Below are 21,520 nucleotides of genomic sequence, written 5' to 3'. Positions count from 1 at the left end.
TGGGGGTGGTGATCCTTGTTTACAAGATGGCCAAGGGGGCTTCCTCTTCTTTTTGGATTACAACAGTGGCAAGAGCAACAACAGCCTTGGCCCCACACTTTGAAGTGTGGTTTGGCTTGGCTTTCCTCAGCAGCTCAGTTCGATGCCAAACCACCCATTATGAAGGGAAACCCATAATTTTATATTTATTCATTTATTTATGGCTGTATTTATTGCTGAATGAAACAAAAGCAGGCTGGGGGAAAGGAGCAACAGTGCCAGGGTCAGATGTTTCACTCTTTCACCTGACAACCCCATAATCTCAAACTCACCTCCAGCTGCTGCCTACCTTGCATTTTCCCTCAGTAGGGTAAAGGCAGGGAAGGGAGGGAGAAGAGAGACTGAGAAAGAGGCGAGAGGGTTAAGCATTCCATCCTCAGCACCACTGCCCCCAATTCAGTATCATCCTGCCTGCTTTTAAGGCAGCCATCCTATGCATGCTGACTGGGAATAAGCCCTGTTGAACATCCTTCTGAGTAAACACGCACGGGATTGTGCTGGAAGTAAAATTCTGTATATCAGGGAAAGCCAACACTGTGCTCTTGTTTTAGACCACAATTCCCATCATCCTTGACCATTGGCCATGCTTGCTGGGGCTGATGGGAGCTGGAGTCCAAGAACATCTGCAGGCCACTATGGTTGGCTACCCCTGCTGAATTTGTTTGGGAGATGCAATCACCCAGCTCTCAAAATAAGGGTCCATTTAAAGTAAGGTGGTTCAATGCACGGCCCTTTTGTGCCCCCTACCCAACCCCTCACACTGCCTTCCCAAAGCTGAGTTAGTGAGGTGCTGGGCTTTGGGAAGGAGGTGTGAGGGCTCTGACAGGGTCCTAGAGTCCTCCATGCTCCTTCCCAAAGCTTAGTTAGTGCTTTCGCAGCTTTGGGAAGGAGGTGGGAGAGCTCTAGGACCCTGGGATTTGTGTGTCAAATTTTGGCCTCACTCCCTCACCCCCACCCTGCAGGACAAGCCCTGCAGGTTCAAAGTACTCTTGTGGCTCACTTGGTAAGGAAAGTTGGGCTGCCCTGAGGTAAAGGATTCCTGATACACTCACTGGCTCAAAGGAGAACAGATTCAGTTTCTACACAATTTTGCATTACAGTATGTCCTTTTAACGGAATGGGGCATTGATCAGGCAGGAGAGATGCCTTGTTGCAGGATGGATAAAATACTCTTTAATTAAACAGGGCACATTAAAAAACGTGTGGCAAATTTACGGCAAGCTGTTTTAGTCATTTTTATTTCATTAATACTTCACAGTACTTATGGGTTATGGCTGAATTGGCTTTATAACTAATTAAACCTATTAAGTGTCTCATCCTTGCGAACCAGGATTGAACCTGTCCTTGGGGGTGGGGTGAGGTGGGGGTGGGGCGGGGCGGGGTGCCGAATGGGTTACTAAATCTTCCTTGGGACTGAACTGGAAGTGACAGAGGCAAAGCTAAATCGAAAACAGAACAGAACCAAATATTTCAGAGGATGTTTATTCCTGCTTCTAAGAGTGCAGCCACATTAGCATATGAATGTTAATAATGCCAGTTGGAATGAACATTCTGGGAATACAAAACAAAGCGCGATGACAGACAGGCATCTCTCACGAAAGCAACCTGACACAACGAAGGAAGACGTAACAAAGGGGTGGAAGGAAGGGGAAACAGCAGCAAGCCCCCTCCCCATTTGCCCCGTCTACCTGGGCAGGTGGCGGTATTATTGCATATCCGGGTCTCCCGCAACAACCCGCTACATAGTGTCCCGTAAGGCGATGAGACGCAGGAGCGAGTCCGCACCTGGGTGCCTTGGCCGCAGGTCAGTGAACAGACGCTCCACTGGGACCACTCCTCTGCTGCAGGGTCTCCTGTGGGAAAGAGGGAAACACGCACACAAGCATACAGACACAGAGAAAAACTGGTTCAGCCACCTCCAGAACAGATGGAAGACCTGGAAGTAGCTCTGATGCTGTGCCCATGCACCTAGGGCTGGACAAATCAGGCTATTTCTGGTGGGCATAACTTCTGCTGGTGTTTGAGCATCATTCCATTCCATTCTGTTCTCTTTCCACATTAATCTGTGTACGTGTGTGTATGTTTTTTTTAAGAGCATCAAACATTTCATGCAAATGTGTGTTCAAATACTTATAAAATGTAGTTTCTCTCAAGATGTCAATTCTCTGTCACTCTTCTGGGGTGTGCACTGACCACAAGATGTGGTTCAGAGACCAAATCAGTGCCTGATTTAGAGTAACAGAATCAGAGAATTGTAGAGCTGGAAGGAATCCACAGGGTCATCTAGTCCAACTAGTTGCCCTCGCAGGAATGACAGCTAAAGAATCCCTGGTGCATCTAAGCCAGTACTGATTGATAGCAATAGCTCTCTAGGTTTCAGAGGGTCTCTTCTTGCCCTACCCAGAGGTACCAGGGATTGAACCTATGAGCTTTGGCATGCAAGGCAGCTGCTCTACCACTCAGCTATGGCCATGCAGCCATGTATGTGTAAGGTTCAGAGCTGAAGTAGTGCACAGAGCAGCAAGCAAGCAAGCACAGTGTTTGGAGGAGGCTGCCACAGGCAAAATGTCTATCCTAACTGAAACAGCCAACTCAGAAGAGAGAAAACTGGCAAAGCACATAGAACAGACAAGATCGACATCCCTCCCGCAAAGCACTCTGGCCGGAGGGCCTTGGCAAATCCTTTTTGTGTGTGGATGGACTTGTTTTTAAAAATTGCTATATTTGTATTGCATTGCACTTTGTATTTATTGTTGCTGTTAAATCACTTCAAGATTTATTTTTTAGGGGGAAACAATGCACAGAGTGACTAACAAACAAAGATAGAATCCCTTCTGATTAGAAGTAAGATGTGTCAGTCACAAAAACACACACACATACTGCCTCACCCTCTCCCCACCCTGGCAATTTCCATATATTGTATGGGAAAATTGGGGAGAAACATTGCAATTTTTGCAGATCACATTATCCACAGCTCTGTTTGGTACCGAATTTTCTAATTGCTCACGAAGCTTTGGGGGGTCCCAGTTTTGGTTCAGAGGGATTTGAAGGGAGCTCAGCCTTGGATAACTCCAAAATAAGCTCAATTTCACATAATCCTAGAATTGCAGAGTTGGAAGGGGCCTCAAGGGTCATCTGGTCCAACCCCCTGCAATGCAGAAATTGCAAGTAAAGAATCCCTGGCACATGGCCATCCAACCTCTGCTTAAAAACCTTCAAGAAGAGACTCCACCAACTTCTAAGGGAGTCCGTTCCACTTTTGAACAGCTCTTAGCAGCAGGAAGTTCTTCCTAATTTTAGTCCTATCTTGTAATCTGAATCCATTGGTTTGGATCCTCCCCTCTGGAGCAGCAGAAAACAAGCTTGCCCCATCTTCCAAATGACAACCCTTCAGATACTTGAAGGTCACTATCATATCACTTCTCAGTCTTGTTTTCTCTAGGATAAACATATCCAGCTCCCTCAGCTTTTCCTCATGCTGCTTGGTTCCCAGAATATTCATCATCTTGGTTGCCCTCCCCTGCACACATTCCAGCGTGTCAATATTCTTCTTAAATTGTGGTGTCCAGCACTGGACACAGAACTCCAGGTGTGGTCTGACCAAGGTTGAGGAAGGTATTATCAGTGCTTTTTTCTGGGGGCATGCATATCCCTAAACATTTTGTGAATCCTTGCACTTTTGTCGATTTACTATATTTATTTTTCCCAATTTCAACTATAAAACAGTGATTTTCTTGAGTCAAAATGAGAGTACCCCTAAACATTTTTTTTAGGGGGGAAAAAGAACTGGGTACTATTGCTTGCCTTGGTCTGGACACCATACTTCTGGTTCAGGATTCATTAAAATCCAGTGCTGTTCCCTACAAAGTATACTTTCAAACTGAGAATTGCATAAGAAAGCTGGCACTAGGGGTTGCAGTCAACTAACCTTTACTCAGAGTAGACCCATTGACATTAATTGCCCTTATTAACTTAGGTTTCATTTATTTTATTGGGTCTACTCTGATTAAAAGTCAGTTGACTACAAACCTTAGTTCCAATATGCATGTTAGTTTAAAAGGTGTGGATTTGTTTCTGAATCTGCAAAGATCAAATTCCTCACTCATCTCTAACCTGCAATCTGCTGGGGGTGGGAGGCAGCTGGAGTAGTTAGACATTTAGCTGTTCCCCACAGTGTATCAAACATCAAACAATAACCTGAATTGAGACAGAACCGGCTAATCACCACTGATAGAACTTCCTTACCCTATGAATCACCTCAAATGCTCATATTTGCTTTACAAATTAAACATAATGAGGTGGTAGAATTCTGGGCTGCATCATTTCAGGTCTGACATCAGGGTGTGGGTGGGTTTTGATGTTCCACAGACAAAAAGCTCCTTGCTGCAGGGAGAAAACTTGCACACTAGGGAGAGGTTGCATCCAGAACCCATCTCCTTCATCTGTTTATTTTTGCACGCCACCCCAATCTTCAAGTAGTGCAAGATTTCAGGGGTCCCAGGAGCTTGCCCGGGGTTCAAGTTTCATTTTGGAAATGAGGCACTGTGGAGACTGTGGTGTCTTTGTGGTTAATTTACACATATATACAATCTGAGCCTATGATGGAGGGGTTCACAACATCCACACTCAAAAAGTATCCTCTCTCAAAGCCACAGCCTTGGTTTCCAGCAGAATTCAGCCATGGCACTCCCTCCCTCCCTCCCTCCCTCTCTCTCTCTCTCTCTGCATTTTCAGCCTGCAGCTATTTGCACCTGGGCCACATCACACACACACTTTCAACTCTAAACTCTGGCTTTTGTCCATTTCACTATCAGCCCTCTCTCCTTTGCTTTCTTAATCTTGTTTCCTTTGTTCTCTTAATGGCCCATCAATTAACCGTCATCATCACACCCACCCCACCCCCACACACCCCGGTGATCACCTGAATCAGGAAACTAAGTTAATTTAGCTAACTAAAAAGATAAGTTAATTAGCTTTTAACACATGCTGGGTCCAGGGGTTAGGTGTTTGGCACCCAGTTTAATACCCCAAGCCTTGATTAAAGTCTAACACTTACTGGATCCAGCAATTTAGAGGGGTCTGGCATATTTGAACTCATGATAATATACAAAAAAGCTTCTTTTTCCGTGGGAGAGGGAGCATACAGAGATATAAGCAAGGGGTACTACTGTGATTTAAACTACAGAACCTAGGACTTGCTGATCAGAAGGTCGGCGGTTCGAATCCCCGCAACGGGGTGAGCTCCTGTTGCTCGGTCCCTGCTCCTGCCAACCTAGCAGTTTGAAAGCACGTCAAAGTCCAAGTAGACAAATAGGTACTGCTCTGGTGGGAAGGTAAAGGGCGTTTCCGTGAGCTGCTCTGGTTCGCCAGAAGCCGCTTAGTGATGCTGGCCACATGACCTGGAAGCTGTACACCGGCTCCCTCGGCCAATAAAGCGAGATGAGCGCTGCAACCCCAGAGTTGGCCACGACTCGACCTAATGGTCAGGGGTCCCTTTACCCTTTACCTTACTACAATCAAGAATTCTACCACTTTGATCTGCAGAAATCAGCCATCAAGTGAGTAACTGAGTGAGAAATGACTATGTGAACTGTATAACTTAGAGAGGAATTAAGGCAGTGTAGTTCAGGGTGTCCAAGGTGTGCTTGTACCCAACCCCATCAGCTTAGAACCCACCCAAAGCCTCTCAAAACAGGATTTCAAAAAATCCACCAATTGATTCTCTAACAAATACCGTTTATCTGTGGCACAAGAATATTTCTACCATCTTGCAGCTGTGTAACTTCCAGAGAGATGACCACACATCTATTCACTGATCCAACCACAGACATTATTTTTCCATTGGGGTCCCTTCCAACTCTACAATTTGATGATTCCATGTTGAGATTCCTGCATTTCAGGGGCTTGGACTAGATGACCCTTGGGGTCCCTCTCAACTCTACAGTTATATGATTCTATTATATATATGGCACACCATATATATTTTTCACCCTTTGGAGCTTTGGGTAACCCTCTCATGTAGGAAAAGCAGGTTTCAGCACTGTTCTTTTGGACAGCTCCCTGGATGGATGGCAAGGACGTCCTAATACCTGACAGCTAAGATGAGTCTTCTTTCCCCACTGGAGCTGCTACTGAATTTTCACAGGAACATAAGAATTTCCCTTCATAGAATCATAGAGATGGAAGGAACCCCAAGGGTCATCTAGTTCATTCCCCTGCAATGCAGGAATCACAGCTAAATAATCCAAAAGATGGCCATCCAACCTTGCAAGACCACAGGCTCACCTAGGCTGCTGCTCTCCAGGGTTTCAGCCAGGAGAACATTCCCAGTCTTACTGGGAGATGCCAGGAATTGAACCTAGACCTTCTGCATGCAAAGCAGAAGCTCCATATACCACTGAGCTGCATCCCTTTCTTTCCCTTTTGTTTCACCGAAAACAAAATTCAGAGTAATTCTGGAGGCATTGCCTTCAGTGAAAACATCTAAAGAATGGTGAGAAAAGCCTCTTCATCACTACATCACCATCAAGGAAGAAACAAACGAACTTTAAGGACCTCTAATGAAATTTCAGAGAAGGATTCTGCACATTCCTAAGCTACCACCTGTGTGCTCCTAAAATTAAAAGCATTCTAAAGTTTCCTGTTGAGCAAAACTTTTGAGCAAAGCCCAAAGTTTCTGTAAGGCCAAAGAGAGATTTCTCTGTGGGCTTTTTCACCCTGGCCTAAAAACTGACGTTTCTGTTGTTGAACTCTTGCAAATCTTTTCTGTAAATTTTTTTTGTGGGCATTGGTGCATCTGAAAAACAGATGGCATGATTGGCCCTCTGCCCTTGAGGGCTCCCCACTTTTTCAGTTGTGCAGATGCCCTTCAAAAAGCCATGGTTGGCCTGTGGAGAAAATATGTGGACCCGTCATTTGCTGAAATATGAGGCGGTCCACTCCTTCATGACCCCCAGTCAAGGCTGGTGGCTGAGGCACAAACCTGGTTCTCTTCCCTTCTGCCCTGAGCAGGCAAGGCATTGACATTTACAACAATCTGGCTCTTTATTAGACTTGATGATCTATCTGAAGTTATTGGACGGGCTTGCCGTAGAGGACATCCATTTAAATTACGAAGGAACAGATGGAGGAGGAAGGAGGGAGGTGGGTTACATTTTTCCAAAGAGCAAGAGAGAGAAAGAAAGAGAACGCAAATATTAGCCGAAAGGGGCGTCCATGTGAGAAGTCATTCCTGCAGAACACTGACCTTCAAGTATGAGGGTAAAATGGATATTATTGTGTGTGAGAGGGGGGTGGATGCCTTCTGTTACCAGAATGCCTGGAGTAGACAAAATAAGACTCTGCTAGGAAATAAGAGGCCCAGGCCACAGTTGGTGAAATCCAGTGTATTTCCAAGGACATCAGGAGATGTCAGCCTGGGGAGTATGGTTGCCTATCACCACGCTGTGTTTATCTTGATATAGGGCCTTCTTTACAAGCCAGAAACCAATGGATTCAGCAGGATATTGAGAATGACTGGCATTTTTTATTTTATTTTTAAAAAGCGTGGACCTAGTCCGTAAGTCAACCCTTTATCAGTCCATGGACACAACTGGATTTTTATAATAATTTTTGTAATAACAAAAAAGATTTCTTTGGCTATGTTTGAAACAAGAGGAAGAACTAACAAGTAGGAGGTCCTCTGCGCAGAGAAGCTGGAGGAATGCTACTGGGTGACAGAGAAGGTGAAACTGCTCGACACCTATTACCCTCTGTTTTCACCCAAAAGTGAAGCAGGGCTTAACCTGGGAATAACAGAATAAATGATGCAAAGAAGGGAGCTGCAGCCCAAGACAGGGAAAGTGGTGGAAAGGGAATGCCTATCTACTTTAAATGAATTCAAATCTCCAGGGACTGATGAGCTGCACCCTGACTCCATTCATGACTAAGGGGACAGTGAGTGGGGAGGCTCAGAAGCTTCACAGGCTCCAGAGTGAGACCTTATGGGTGTCATATAAGCTACAGGCACCACATTGGTGACCCATTCAGTAGCCATTGCACCAAACAAGCTTATTTATCAAGGTCAACAGACTTGCCACTATCTATATTTGCACAACTGGCTCAGCAGATCCCTCTAAATTCTCCAGGATTGTAGCTCCAATTGTCTTCGCAGGCAGTGCACACAATGGCCCAGAGACTATAAATCAAAGGCAAGGAGAAAGGGAGAGGAGAGGGGAAGTGAATGGCGTTCACATTACCCAGACGAATTTGCTAAATAAATACGCAGGAGCTAAACAATTAATACATTTGTTTTCTTTATGGGTCTCCAAGGAAGGTGCTAAGAGAACGCATAAATGGAGCAAATTAAACTCAGTTGCACCAGGGAGGGTGGTGGTGGTGGAAATAGGAAGAAGGGATAAGCACACATCATCTCAATTCGCTGTCGCCATGAAAATGATGGGGCTCGGGGGATTGGTGGGGATTGAAGATGAGATGCAGGTTTTTCAGTCATTGGAGGCTGCATCTTAATTAAAATGCATGTGACTATTGGAGCTGGAGGAGAAGCTGGTGATGAATAGCTGGTCCCAGCTTAGACAAGCTACCAGTTGTAACATCTGGCAGGCGTCTTCACCCCAAAATTGGTTGCCTTTGAGCAATGCAAGGCTGTTGTGAGTATTATAAGACAATAATAATGCTGTACTGGCAAAAGCACAGGCCAGCCTTTGCCAACCTGGTGCCTTCTAGACATTCAGGACTGCAACTGCCCAGCCCCAGAAAACACAGACTGCATCTGAACACCAACAATGCTCTTGTGCTTGGATCCTGTTTGCCGGTTTCCCTTTGGGGGATCTGGATGGCCACTGTGAGAACAGGATGCTGCAACAGATGTATCCAGAAGGACTCTCCTTATGTTCCTATACCATCCTTCATCTAAAATTATTTCAGGATGCTTTGCAAACTGGGAGGGAGAAGATTTGCTGAAATGTTTCATGGTGGGACATTCCATGGCAGCGAGCAGCTGTGGTCTCTTATTTCCATCAACCCAACTTATTTTGAATATATACTACACAGTATATATTTAAGTATTCTTGCCACCATCTCTTATTGGCAGTGGAGCTTTATCCATGGGGGCCAGCCTAAAGCTACCATTTCCCCTGTCAAAACAGAACACCCAACTCCAAAAATTAAGGCATTATCACTATGGAGCATCACTTTAGGGGCATTCTGGTGTGAGGTGGAGCAGGAGGAATGATGGCATCTCTCCACTCAGAAATGAGAGCTGGAATTATATGCTTTAAAATTGGGGTCCCTCATGTGGGCACCACAGTGCCTTCAGGCATGACCCCCTGGGGGCCCACCAAGGCCACCTGCCACTGAGATATTTATTTTGGCTTTTTGAAGAGATTTTTTTTTTAGGGTAGAGTTCCACTTATTTGTCTGCTTGTTTTTGTTTTTGCCTGTTGCGGTGTGTTTGTGTGTAAGCCTTAGTAGTTTCCCATTGTGAAATGGTATATTGGGGGGCCCCTTGGCAGTATTTTATGATTTTCAAATGTGTCCCCAGGACCCAAAAGATGAGGGTCCCTGCTTTCAAAAGAGTTTTTAAAAAAGAAACAAAAGTGAATCAGAGTCAAAGACATTGAACTGAACGACGGAAAGGCCAGACTTTCTGTTCATCCCTAGCAGGGAGGCACCTCCAATGGGCAACATCTCAGTCAAAAGCCCTCAGAAATTAGGATATTTCTTCTAAAATGCAGAAGCTGTCTTAAAAAGTTGGCGTCTCCTTAAAATTAGCGACGATTTCACAAGTCTAATTAATCAATATTCAAAATCAGTGATGTTGCAAGACTGGTTGAGAAACTAACTATGCTTGTGATGCTAATGTTGTAATTTGCAATTCACAACATGGAGGTGTCTGAAAGCTCTTGAGGTCTCAGCATCAGCTGAGGGTTTATGGGCTCCAGTTCCCACTGGGCCCAACCGCTATGGCCAATGGATAGGGTTGATGGGAGCTGTACTAGAACAGCATTGCTTTGAAGCAATAATTCTTCAACATCAACTTTGTTGGACTGGTCATGTTGTGCAGACGCCTGATAATTGTCTTCCAAAGCAACTACTCTATTCCAAACTTAAAAATGGAAAGCGTAATGCTGGTGGTCAACAAAAGAGGTTTAAAGACTCTCTCAAGGCAAATCTTAAGAAAAATGTAGTATAAACACAGACAACTGGGAAACACTGGCCTGCGAGTGCTCCAATTGGAGAACAGCCTTTACAAAAGGTGTCATGGGCTTTGAAGACACTCAAACTCAGGATGTAAGGGAGAAAGGTGCTAAGAGGAAGGCATGCTTGACAAACCCTCACCATGATCAACTCCCACCTGGAAACCTATGTCCCCATTGTGGAAGGATGTGTGGATCCAGAATTGGCCTCCACAGTCACTTATGGACCCACTGTTAAAACTGTGTTTATGGAAGACAATCTTACTTGGCTACGAGTGATCGCCAAAGAAAGAAGACTAGAACAACATCTGGAGGGCCACAAATTCCCCATCCCTAAGCTAGTTTAGTTGAAAACATAAAAGGGCTTTGCAAAAGCTATAGCTGGTCAGGTGGGGGAGCTTCTTAATTCTTGGTCAGTGATTGTACATCTCTCCCTCAAGGCTCTGGAGGTTCTTACTTCAAAATCCTCTTATGGTGACTTTGTTGAGCTCTGTCTGGCCAGAAACTTCAATGCAAAATAGCACAACTAGCACCACAATTTAATTTCGGAAATCAGGGCAAGTTGGTGGGGTGATAAGATTCCAAACGTCCCCTAGAGAAGCTGTTCCAATTCCAAGTTAAATTGAGGGGAGTTCACACATTAAAATCCTTTCCTTTTAAATTTTTCATGCTGCTCATTCTGATGAAGAACCTTAACAATTTGCTTCAAATTTCAATTTAGGAGAATTCTGGTGAAAATATGTGGAACCTCCCCAATGCCCCCTCACCTCTCAGCCACCTCCCATCCTCAGAAACACTGCAAGTCTCATCAAAACTATGCTGTATTCCCTCAAAATTCCTGGTATGTTTCACCTCAGGAGGATGCCCCAAATGTCATTCAAAATGTGTTTGAGGTGAAAAGCTGATAGCAAAACTACCATTGAGTCCTGGTCTGAGACTGTGCTAATAGAATAGGTTTCAGCATGGTTATGTTGACCAAATAGGTTTGCAAATATGTCCACGGACCCAATCACACCCCCTGGCACGTACTGAGGAGAAGACTAAAGACTGAACCTGACTGCAAGGAAGGATTCCCTGAGAATGCCCTGATGAATTTTCTCATTTCCCCATGCTTTTCCCGTCAAGGTCATTCATTACCTGTTTGTGCCATGTACACCCCTGGTTCATCTGCTGACCGCGGCCACTGTGTCTTCACCTTCTGATCTGCTTCCACCCCATCACCTGAAAGAGGGAGGAAACCATGAAAGAGCTATCAGAGCTGGTGAGTGGAGAAAGTCGGGAGGAAGTATCTGCATGCTCTGAAGGGCATGCTCTGTCCTCTGCAAAATACCATCACCATCGTCATCATCATCACGTGCTATCAATGTGCACAATATTTTACCAAGTAAAAGACAAGCTCCTGCCTCAAGGAGTTGCAATCCATTTGAACCTGGAAGGGCCACTGAAAAGATGGAAGGGTCAGTAAAACTGGGGAAGCAAATGGGTGGTCTTCAACTAAGTTTAACTCAGAGTAGACCCACTGAAACCAATAAATGTAGCTCAGTCAGGCCCATACATTCCAATACTCTAGGTAAAACTTAGTTGAATACCACCCTATATATTAGGGCTTCAGTTACATCTGGTTAGTTTTCCCATAGGATGAGGCTGATTAACTGAGCCAAAGGCATTGTGGGAAAGGTGGGCTTTGAGAAGGGGCTTGAAGGTAGTGAGAGAGAGATACTCTGAGGAAATTCTAGGTATAAGTATGTAAAGTCAGTATTCATGTATCTTAATAAGGGGGGGGAGCTTGGGCTGGGGGAGGTTGACAAAATAGAAATTTATATAATGATGGAAAGAAGAAAGAAGGTATCATGTGAAACTAACATGCAGTAAGATGAAGAAAGACAAAGTGTTATTTATCTGAGTGTTTCATAAGCCACACTTTCTCCTGAAATAAGCGCACTCCAAGGGGCATGCAGGGGAAACTAATCCTGAATCACAAAACGAAAAGTACTTCACACAAATGCACAATCAACCTAAGGAAGCTGCGTTCCAAAAAGAGACAAGACTGGCAACAATTGTTGGAGCAGAGCTGCTTGCCCACGAGCCACCCAACTACTGATTTGGTGAAACAGCAAGAAAATGTAGAACAAATTTATGCACAGTGAAAGCAAAAATGTGCCAGTTCGCCCTAACTGCATAATTCAAACAAATCACAGAATCCAAATTTTCTTGGCAGGAATTTTGCATTGCCTGCACAACATTTTATTTTAATCTTAAAATGCAGACAGAATACACATGATCTAGGACTTAGCTACACTGGCAAAGAAAAAAAAATGCTTTATATGCATTGTTTATGCATTCTAACACTGTGACACCAGATGGCACTGTGGAGTTCTGTTTTTGCTAACCTGATTTCTCATACAAAGTTTGCAACATGTTTAACTGAAAAAACTTCTTTGATGTGTCTAGATCCAGCCCTGGAGGTTAGGCATAGCAAGTGTGCATGCGCAGGGCAAGAATGGTGGATGGCTCAAGCAGGGTTGCCATATTTCAAAAAGTAAAAACCAGGACACCCTGAAAACTTTTTTTCCGGTTTACTTGTCAAAGATCCCAGACAAACTGCCGCCTTCTGGAAATCCCACCCCCCGGACATCACTTCCACAGCTGTTTGATAAGTTATCAGGAGTGTGACAATGAGTGGGTGTGGCTGTGGATGAATAGCAGCCTCCCTGGCACACCAACGAATATGCAGACCACCCACCACCACCAAGGGCTCTTGAGGGCAAATGTTTGCCCACCCATGGTCCAGATGAGCCTAGTTCAGTATTGGGCCACTTCTAATGTTCTCCTGAAGTGGTGTCTTTGTTGCTGCACCAAAGACTCTGCCTTTTGGCTGCTTCCTTCCTTTTGCACACTGTCTATGGAGCTCCTCATCCCCATTGTGGACTTGGTGGGTCTCCGTTGTTTTCAAGTCTCCCTCTAGAGACAAAGGAACCAGCAGAGGTTATTTATGTACAGGGCAGCTGTGTGGAGATGAGGATCACAGAGACTGTAAGGCAGGGAATGTTACCCCATGCATACAAACAAAGGACACAATGAGCAGTCAGGTGTGTGTGTATTCATGAGTGTGCATGAGAGATAAGTGAAACATCCATCTCTGCATTCTACAAATGTTAGAGTGTGCAAGCCTTCTTGCCCTCCATCAAGCAGAATGCATGCCTCTGAGCAACAGTTCTGCTTGCTGACCTCCCCTTGGTGGCATCTGGTTCATCACTGTTTCTCAAGCAGAATTTGTTTTTTCCTCTTTGAACTCTCTCAGGGCAAAATTTTAAAAGACCCCAGTTGTTTCCTCAACTAAACATTCCGCAAGAATTCAGTGTGTGTGAATGAATCTGAGATGAGGGGACGGATGTTTGAGGCACAGCTCAGTGGCAGAGCATTTACTTCAATCCCCAATGGCATCTCCAGGTTATTATTATTATTATTATTATTATTATTATTACTTATACCCCACCCACCAGGCTGGGTTCCCCCAGCCACTTTGCGTGGCTTACAGCATACAGTCATACCTCAGGATAAATATGCTTCATGATAAGTATTTTCGGGTTGTGCTCCGCGGTGACCCAGAAGTAACGGAGTGCATTACTTCCGAGTTCCACCGCTCGCGCATGTGCAGACGGTCAAAATGACGTCACGCGCATACGCAGAAGCGGCAAAATATGACCCACGCATACGCAGATGCACTGTCGCGTCTTACGTTCTATTCAGGATGCAAACGGAGCTCTGGAACGGATCCCATTCGCATCCCGAGGTACCCCTGTATATAAAAACATAAAATCATTAAAAACCTCCCAATACACAGGCTGGGAATGTCCCGGGGCTGAAACCCTGGAGCATCACTGCCAGTCAGTGTGGACAATACTGGGCTAGATGGACCAAGGATCTGACTCAGTATAAGGCAACTTCCTATGTTCTTAAGTTTGTCCACCACCACAATAGGGCGGCCCCCACTTTGGGCAATTTCTATCTTCCAGTTTCCCCTGCCTGCTTGTGGGGGCGGGGTGGGGAGCATTCAGAATTCTCAAAGGGACTTCACCCTTCCAAAGGAAAACCAAGAGAGAGAAGCAGAGGGAAGTAATGGGTCAGGTTAGAACTGGGCATGGCAAACTAATCATGTCAAAGAAAATAGTTTTATTCTGATCCCAGTTCAGACCCTGTCACATGGCAGATGACATTGCAGCACAACAAGGTTGGATTCCACCCCTCATTCTCCAGCCCCAATCCCGATTCCTCAGTGGCATGGAAGATTTCCCAGAATTCCTGTCACTCACGGCACAATTACAATAATGGTTCAGGTGCCAGGGAGGGATAAGACTAGGGCATAAGAAGGGCCTGGCTGCTGGATCAGAGCAGAGACACATCTAGTCCAGGTTCCTGTCATCACTATGGTCAGTCAGATGATGGTGATAACATTAATTTTCCACCCTTCAGCAGCAAATTCCAGGATAGGTTACAGTTTGACAAGGCGACTCCTATTTGGGACATGACAACCCATTACTGCAAAGAGTGCTCTGAGGGAGGGAGCTTGGACTGAATTCCTAACCATGACCTATAATAAATTTGGACGCAGAAGGGAGACAGAGTAAATGAAGTGTGTGAGGGTGGTGGGGGAGGTGTCACTTAAACTACATTTCTCTTGGCCTCTCCAGAAGAAGTAATTGGCACAACGTAGAAACACCAGATTTAGGCAGAGTCTTCTGGTCAGTTTCCATTCCAACTCTACCACCTCTGGGAACCAGCATATCTCTCTCTCTCTCTCTCTCTCTCTCTCTCTCTCTCTCTCTCTCCATGTGGTATGTCACAGGCACATACAGACCCACAGAGAGCCCTTCTTCCTCCCCGCCACCCTCAAGATGCACTTAACAGATTGCTACAGTGAGATGTCACAAATTTATGGCTCAGCTCACGAAAAATAACAAGAGATCCATCAAGGGCACTTTGCGTGAAATTAACAGGAACGTATAAAAGCCTGACAAAGATGCATTGTCAGCTACGAGTCAGGAAGGGGAAGAGAGGGGAAAGGAGTAGGGGCTGTTTGATTATTTTCCCCTTATCCTACTTTCCCCATCAAAGGTTTTTTAAAAGCCACCCAGGCAGCTTACACACCATAGATTTAGAGGACATCTCCTCTACCTCCCCCGCCCAATCCTGGGAAACGTGGTTTACCCATCACAGAACTATAATTCTCAGCACCCTTAACAAACTAGAGTGCCCAGGATTCTTTGGGTTTGGGGGGTGGTGGTTTAAATGTATGGTGTATATGCAGCCCTAGTCTGGAGAAAGGGTCTTTCTCAAATACAAAACGAGAAGCAAAAATCATCATTCATGGCACTTACGCCATGCTGGACCAATCAAGAGAATTTGTGCTCTCAAGGGGGTTGAATCGGAAGCCTTGCTTGTTAAGCTGTTTGGCCCTGGGTGCTCCAGCACAGGAGGATGAGACATCAGGCCCTGCATTGACCAGGTCTGGTATATGTACGCAGAGCCCAACCTCCTAACCTAGTATGGACAACACAGGTGGGCCTCTTTACCTTCAGGCTTTAGGTGAGGGGTACAGTCACATTCCTTCCTAGGCAAGCTTCTCAGAGATGGTGGGGGCACATACAATTTATTTATTATTTATTTCATAGAAGCTAAACACTACTTGACTGGGTTTTTTTTAAAAAAAAGTCAAAGCATATAAATGTAAATAAATAATAATAATAAAGCAAAAAAAGATGATTGAAAGGCACTGTAGGCTAGCTTCCAGGCACCGTCTCACATTCCTCTCTTTCCTCCATCCAGGCAAGCAAGAAACATTATCAGAATTCAGAATTCCAGGCAAAAACCCTCAAGGAGAGTGAGACAGAGGGCCAGCAAAAGGTGTGGCCTGGAGAGAGTTCCAAGGGCCAGGTGGAGAGGAGCAGAGGGCCACATGAAGTCTCCTCTAGTTAACTCTGGCAGGTCGCTTCTCCCTGGCTTGTGTCATGTGACGTTTTCCTTTTTATACTGCAGGTTTTTTATTTTTATCGGCATTTTAAATTGGGTTTTATTATTCTGTGTTTTTTTATTATTTGATTGTAAATAGCTTTGAATACTTTTAGGAGAAATGCCACTAACACATTTATATATACGGAGATAAAAGATTTTCCCTGTTGAAGAAAAAGAGCTTGGGGAGATGCGGTCGGGAGGGCAGCTCAGCTCAAACCAATCTTACAGAATTTTACCCTTTCTTCCCCATTTTGAGGGTTTATTCCACAGAGCATGCAGGGTCTCTGGAGGGGGTCCTGACGCCCCTCCCCACATAGGATCCCCATGTGATTACCTTGCCGCAAAGTCTTACCCTCAGGGTAAACCGAGCAGGACTCTCGGCTGTAAACTGGACCAGCTGCCTTCTTTAATGACTCCATAAACTCTCCAGTGCAGGGAAGAGAAAAGCCAGGCGCTGGCAGGCTTCCTCCGGCTGCTCCCTGCTGCGGAGAGGGTTTGAAGCAGGCTGGAGGTCCGCATTGCTCTGAACAAGGTGGGGTAGGCAGTTGCAAGATTTAAAGAGGGTGCGTCAGAAGGAAAATGAATGGATATTGATTGATACTTATTCGTAACTTTGTATTAATGTAACATTTTTATGTGTGACTGCGTATCTTTGCAACATTTTGTTTTAACTGTCTGCTGCTGCTTCTTTGGTGTACACCGCTTGGAAATACGTATTTTTAATACATCAGTGGCGTAGCGTGGGTTGTCAGCACCCGGGGCAAGGCAAGTAATTTGCGCCCCCTAACCCGTGGATTTGCGCCCCCTAACCTGTGGATTTGCCCTAACCCCAGATGTTGCGCCCGGTGCGGCTGGCCCCCCCTGCACCCCCCACGCTACGCCACTGTAATACATTAAGTGGTATAGAAATTAAATAATCAATGGGCTATCATGGTACCATCTGAGAAGCAAGTCCCACTGGGTTTAGTGGTGCTTGCTACGTAAGAATGTTAAAAGAGCCTGTTGGGTGAGACCTGCTCTCCCAGTGGCTGGCCAGCTGCTCATGCAAAGCCTGCAAGGAGGACATGAGCACAAGAGCACTCTCCTCTCTTGCAGTTTCCAGCAGCTGGTGTTCATAAGCAATACTGCCTCCGGCCATGAGCATAGCCATCATGCCAACCAGCCACCCATAGTCTGATAGCCTTAACTGCCATGAATTTGTCTTCAAGCCTTCCAAGTGGGTGGCCATCATTATGTTGTGTCCTGCCTCTGGAGTGCTGAAGGCAGTATGCCTCTGATTGCCAGTTGCCGGGAATCACAAGAGGGCAGGGGGCTTTTGCACTGAGCTTCCCATGGGCATCTGCTTAGCCACTGCACCTGGTCCAGGAAAGTGAGTCTCCTGACTTCAGCAGTGACTCTGGGAGAGTGGCAGGAGAAAGCAGCGAATGGCGATGCACCAGCTCTGACCATGAGGATGCCTCATCCACAGGTAGGTCTTGGGGCACCCCCTCAGCTTGGCACCCTGGGGGGGGGATCGCCTGCACTGCCCTACATCATGTGCCCTGCCCTCAATAACAGCCAGAATGCCCTCCCACCGCAGTTTAATGGCCTGAAAATGAAGCCAAAAAATTGGGGGCATTATTCTCACCAAGACCCAGAACTGCAAACTCATTTACAAAGTAGCTCAGTTATTTTCAAATACAGCCCCAAGGCACTCGCTATTGCACAACAAGAAATAAATCACATTCAACGTTCCCCAGAGTCAAAGCTCTGTGGTCAAAGAGGGGATCCAACTTTCACTGCCCAGCCTTGTTCCTGCCTCTGCTAAGCAAAGGCAATGCTGCCATCTCTCTACACCAAACACTCCAGATACAAAATCTCAGTAGAACTGAGAAGAGGACCTTGTATTTGCTTTTTAAGTGCTCTGTTGGTGCATTTGGGTCCTCATTTGCTGTTCCCTTTTAGATAGACTGTAATAGAATGACACTGCCCTGGCTTTCTTGGGGTTTCCAGTAACAATAAATACAGGAAAGGCAACGTGATGCTCATCTGCTGCAGTAATGGGGGCCAGATTGTGTCATCTGTGATCGACAGAAGAAAAAATGGGCAGCAATGAAGGCGAAAGGAGCCAGGAATAGAGCAGAAAGGGGGTTATCGGGGAGGGTGAAAATTCTATTAGGCAGGAGAGTGAGACTCCCAAGGGAAGCAGCAAAGGACCGCAGGAGAGGGCTTATTTAAAATCGGACCAGGCAATGCCAGTGTGAGAGAATGTGCAGTGATTTAAAAAGAAACAGCAGGCTGGGCCTTTACTGCAACCAGAGGTTCAGGACCCTGGAAACCTCCCCTAGCAGAGGAATGGGGACAAAGAAAGAATTATATATGGTTACAATCAGGGCTTTTTTTCAGCTGGAAATCACTGGAACTCAGTTCCGATACCTCTCAGGTGGGTGCCATTGCCTTTATAAGAGAACAAAGGAGGTGTTTGTGGTGAGTTCCAGCACCTCTTTTTCTAGAAAATAGCACTGGCTATAATAGGCAACAGCGTAGGGGCAGCCCCAAGACTGAGCCAAAGTCATCCCCCAAGACGACCAACACCTCACCCACCTTACCACACCACCTGATGAGGGGGTGCATGAGCCACACACACACACATTGGAACTCCCCACAAAGGTGTGTCTGGCACCTTGATTATACAGCTTTTTTTTGGGGGGGGGAGATTTATATACTGCCCTTTATCCACAGATCTCAGGGCGGTTCACAAGATAAAAATACAAGTAAATAGTTAAAACAGAAAAACAAAACAATAATCCACAAACACTTTTAAAAGGCTGTAGAATATTAATCAGCCAAAGGCCTGGTTGAAGAAGAACATTTTTTGCCTGGCGTCTAAAAATATATTTGTGCATTCCACAAATGGGGAGCCATTGCAGAAAAGGTCCTTTCTCATGTTGCCACCCTCTGGACCTCATGTGGAGGAGGCACACAAAGAAGGGCCTCAGTTAATGAACACAGAATCCAGGTCAGTTTATATGGGGAGAGGCAGCTCTGAGCACCTGAGATTTATATTGTTGGGACAGATTTTCCATTCCGTACACACCAAATGGGCAACAGGTTTCGCAAATGTAGTCTGATTGTATCTTATGTGCATTGAACTTAACGCAGTTTCAACCATAGGAGTTTGGTGGGCGGCTGGGCAAAATTTTGCATGTTAAATGCGGGTAAGGCAGAGAGCTTAAAAGCTCTTTCCACGCCAGGTTTTCCTGGAGCAGAAAGGACTTTTAAGCTCTCTGCCTTGCTTGAGCGGCATGGCCCACTCAGCCTGCCAGCTCTAAAAGGATAGCACCACTCGTGTGGGGGCAGTTCCATAGGAATTGTTGGTGTATACATGTTTTCATGTCTACATGCTGCTCTTGGAACCGAACACCCTTGTAAGATGTGGTCGCACTGTAGAGTCCCCATTCTGCACTGACGAAATGCCATCTCTTGGGTTTCCTGCTTGTCACCTCCCCCTCTTGTCCTACCTGAAAAGTCAAGAGGCTTTTCTTTGCAGGAAAGAGAAGGAAACGTCAAGAGGGCTTCCGCACATAGCAACACCAGCAAGCTGCACCCGCAGGCTGCAGCACCAGCCCTAATTAACTCCCTTGCCCTTCAGATGTGACAAGAGGCTTTCCAAGCTCTCCCCTGCTTAGCCATCAGAAGCGGTGCCAGGTTTCCGCCTCCCTTCTTCTCCCCACTTCTCCTTTTTATTATTATTAGGCACAAGTCAAGTATTGCTGATAACAATCTGTCAATTACACAAAGCAGGGCTATTTGCCACTCCTGATGATAGCCTCCCATCTGGTCGCAGTGGGCGAGGGCTGCCACAGACGGCCCACACAGGGCCTGTGCTCATGTCCAGGCAGGAGGGAGGGGGAGAGGGCTGGATGGAGGCTGCTTCCCCTGCCCCGCAGACAGTCCTGTTATTGGCCCAGCAGATGCTTCGTGCCACAGGAAAACAAATGGCCACGAATAAAAAGCAAACATGCTAATTGGCCTTAATATCACCAATAATCTCCCTGGACAGAAAAGAGGGAGCGTGGGGAGAGAGGAGCTGCCACCACAGCTCCTGCAGGAGTTCAGGCGGCCCCTGTGGAAATGCTCCCAGGAATCAGGCCCACCAATGGCATGGGCCTCCTTGCACCCACCTGGGCTTAAAGAAGCTGCACAGGGAATGCAACGCAAGGCACTTGATGAGTGGAGGTCATTTGAGGCACATCTGCAGCCTGAATAAAAGAAACTAAAAAAGGTAAAGGTAAAGAACAGTTAAGTCCAGTCGCAGACGACTCTGGGGTTGCGGTGCTTATCTCGCTTTACTGGCCAAGGGAGCCAGCCTTTGTCCACAGACAGTTTTTCCGGGTCATGTGGCCAGCATGTCTAAGCCGCTTCTGGCGAAACCAGAGTAGTGCACGGAAACGCCGTTTACCTTCCCGCCGGAGCAGTACCTATTTATCTACATGCACTTTGGGGCATGCTTTCAAACTGTTAGGTTGGCAGGAGCTGGGACCGAGCAATGGGAGCTCACCCCATCATGGGGATTCAAACTGCCGCCAAAATCTCAGCGGGCCAAGCACATTATTTGCATGCAAAAGGTGACTGGGAGAGACCCCTGCCTGATGTTCTGGAGGGTCACTGCCAATTAATGTAGACAATACTGTGCTAGCTGAACCAATGGTCTGATTAAGGGAAAGGGGCGTAGCTCAGTGGTAGAGCATCTGCTTTGCAGGTTCAGTCTCTGGCATCTCCAAGAATGTCCACTGTCTGAAACTCTGGATAGCTGATGCCAGTCTGTATCAGTCAGCTTCCTATGTTTACCTGATGTGGTCCTGTTGGCAGGTAGCTGGGGAGGGGAGCATTTTAGCAATTTTCAGAACTTGCCATTGCTCCTCTCAGAATATCCCTCTATAGCTTCTGTGGAAGTGAAGAAAGATGGCTGCAACCTCCCCTATCTCATCCCATAGACATGAATGGCAGCCACAGACACCTGCACACAAAATAATTCTCCCCTCCCATGGTGCTTTGCAACATACCGGCGTCCTCTCCAGACTCACCCCCCTGACAGAATGATCGTTATCTTACTAGCCAGTTACAACTATGGCTGCCTCCGGGCCCTCACTATTCTGTGACAGGGATCCAAGAGCACACCACAACTTTAGGTTCATGCAGTTGAAGTGCGTTAAAACATTCTGTTGCCTTAGCACAAAAAAATCAACAACAACTGAAGTTCGGCAAGTGGCGAAGAAAGGCATTGAAAAATG

The 21,520-nt window shown here is 46.0% G+C and overlaps 1 protein-coding gene across 4 annotated transcripts in view; it reads right to left on the bottom strand.

Moving 5' to 3' along the window:
* ADGRB2 (adhesion G protein-coupled receptor B2) overlaps positions 1–21,520 on the bottom strand; it is a 162,311-nt gene that overhangs the window by 85,304 nt on the left and 55,487 nt on the right. For all 4 annotated transcript variants that reach the window (XM_083625135.1, XM_083625136.1, XM_083625134.1 and 1 more), the window contains exons 3-4: positions 11,373–11,456; positions 1,728–1,892 (exon numbers count right to left, since the gene is read on the bottom strand). In XM_083625135.1, the coding sequence (XP_083481261.1) occupies positions 1,728–1,892; positions 11,373–11,456 (249 nt within the window). The remainder of the gene's footprint in view (positions 1–1,727; positions 1,893–11,372; positions 11,457–21,520) is intronic.

This window comes from Podarcis filfolensis, assembly GCF_964270895.1.
Source record: "Podarcis filfolensis genome assembly, chromosome: 8".
Classification (NCBI taxonomy): Eukaryota; Metazoa; Chordata; class Lepidosauria; order Squamata; family Lacertidae; genus Podarcis; species Podarcis filfolensis.
The sequence above is the reverse complement of the archived record's forward strand: the minus strand, read 5'-3'. Positions and strand labels throughout refer to the sequence as shown.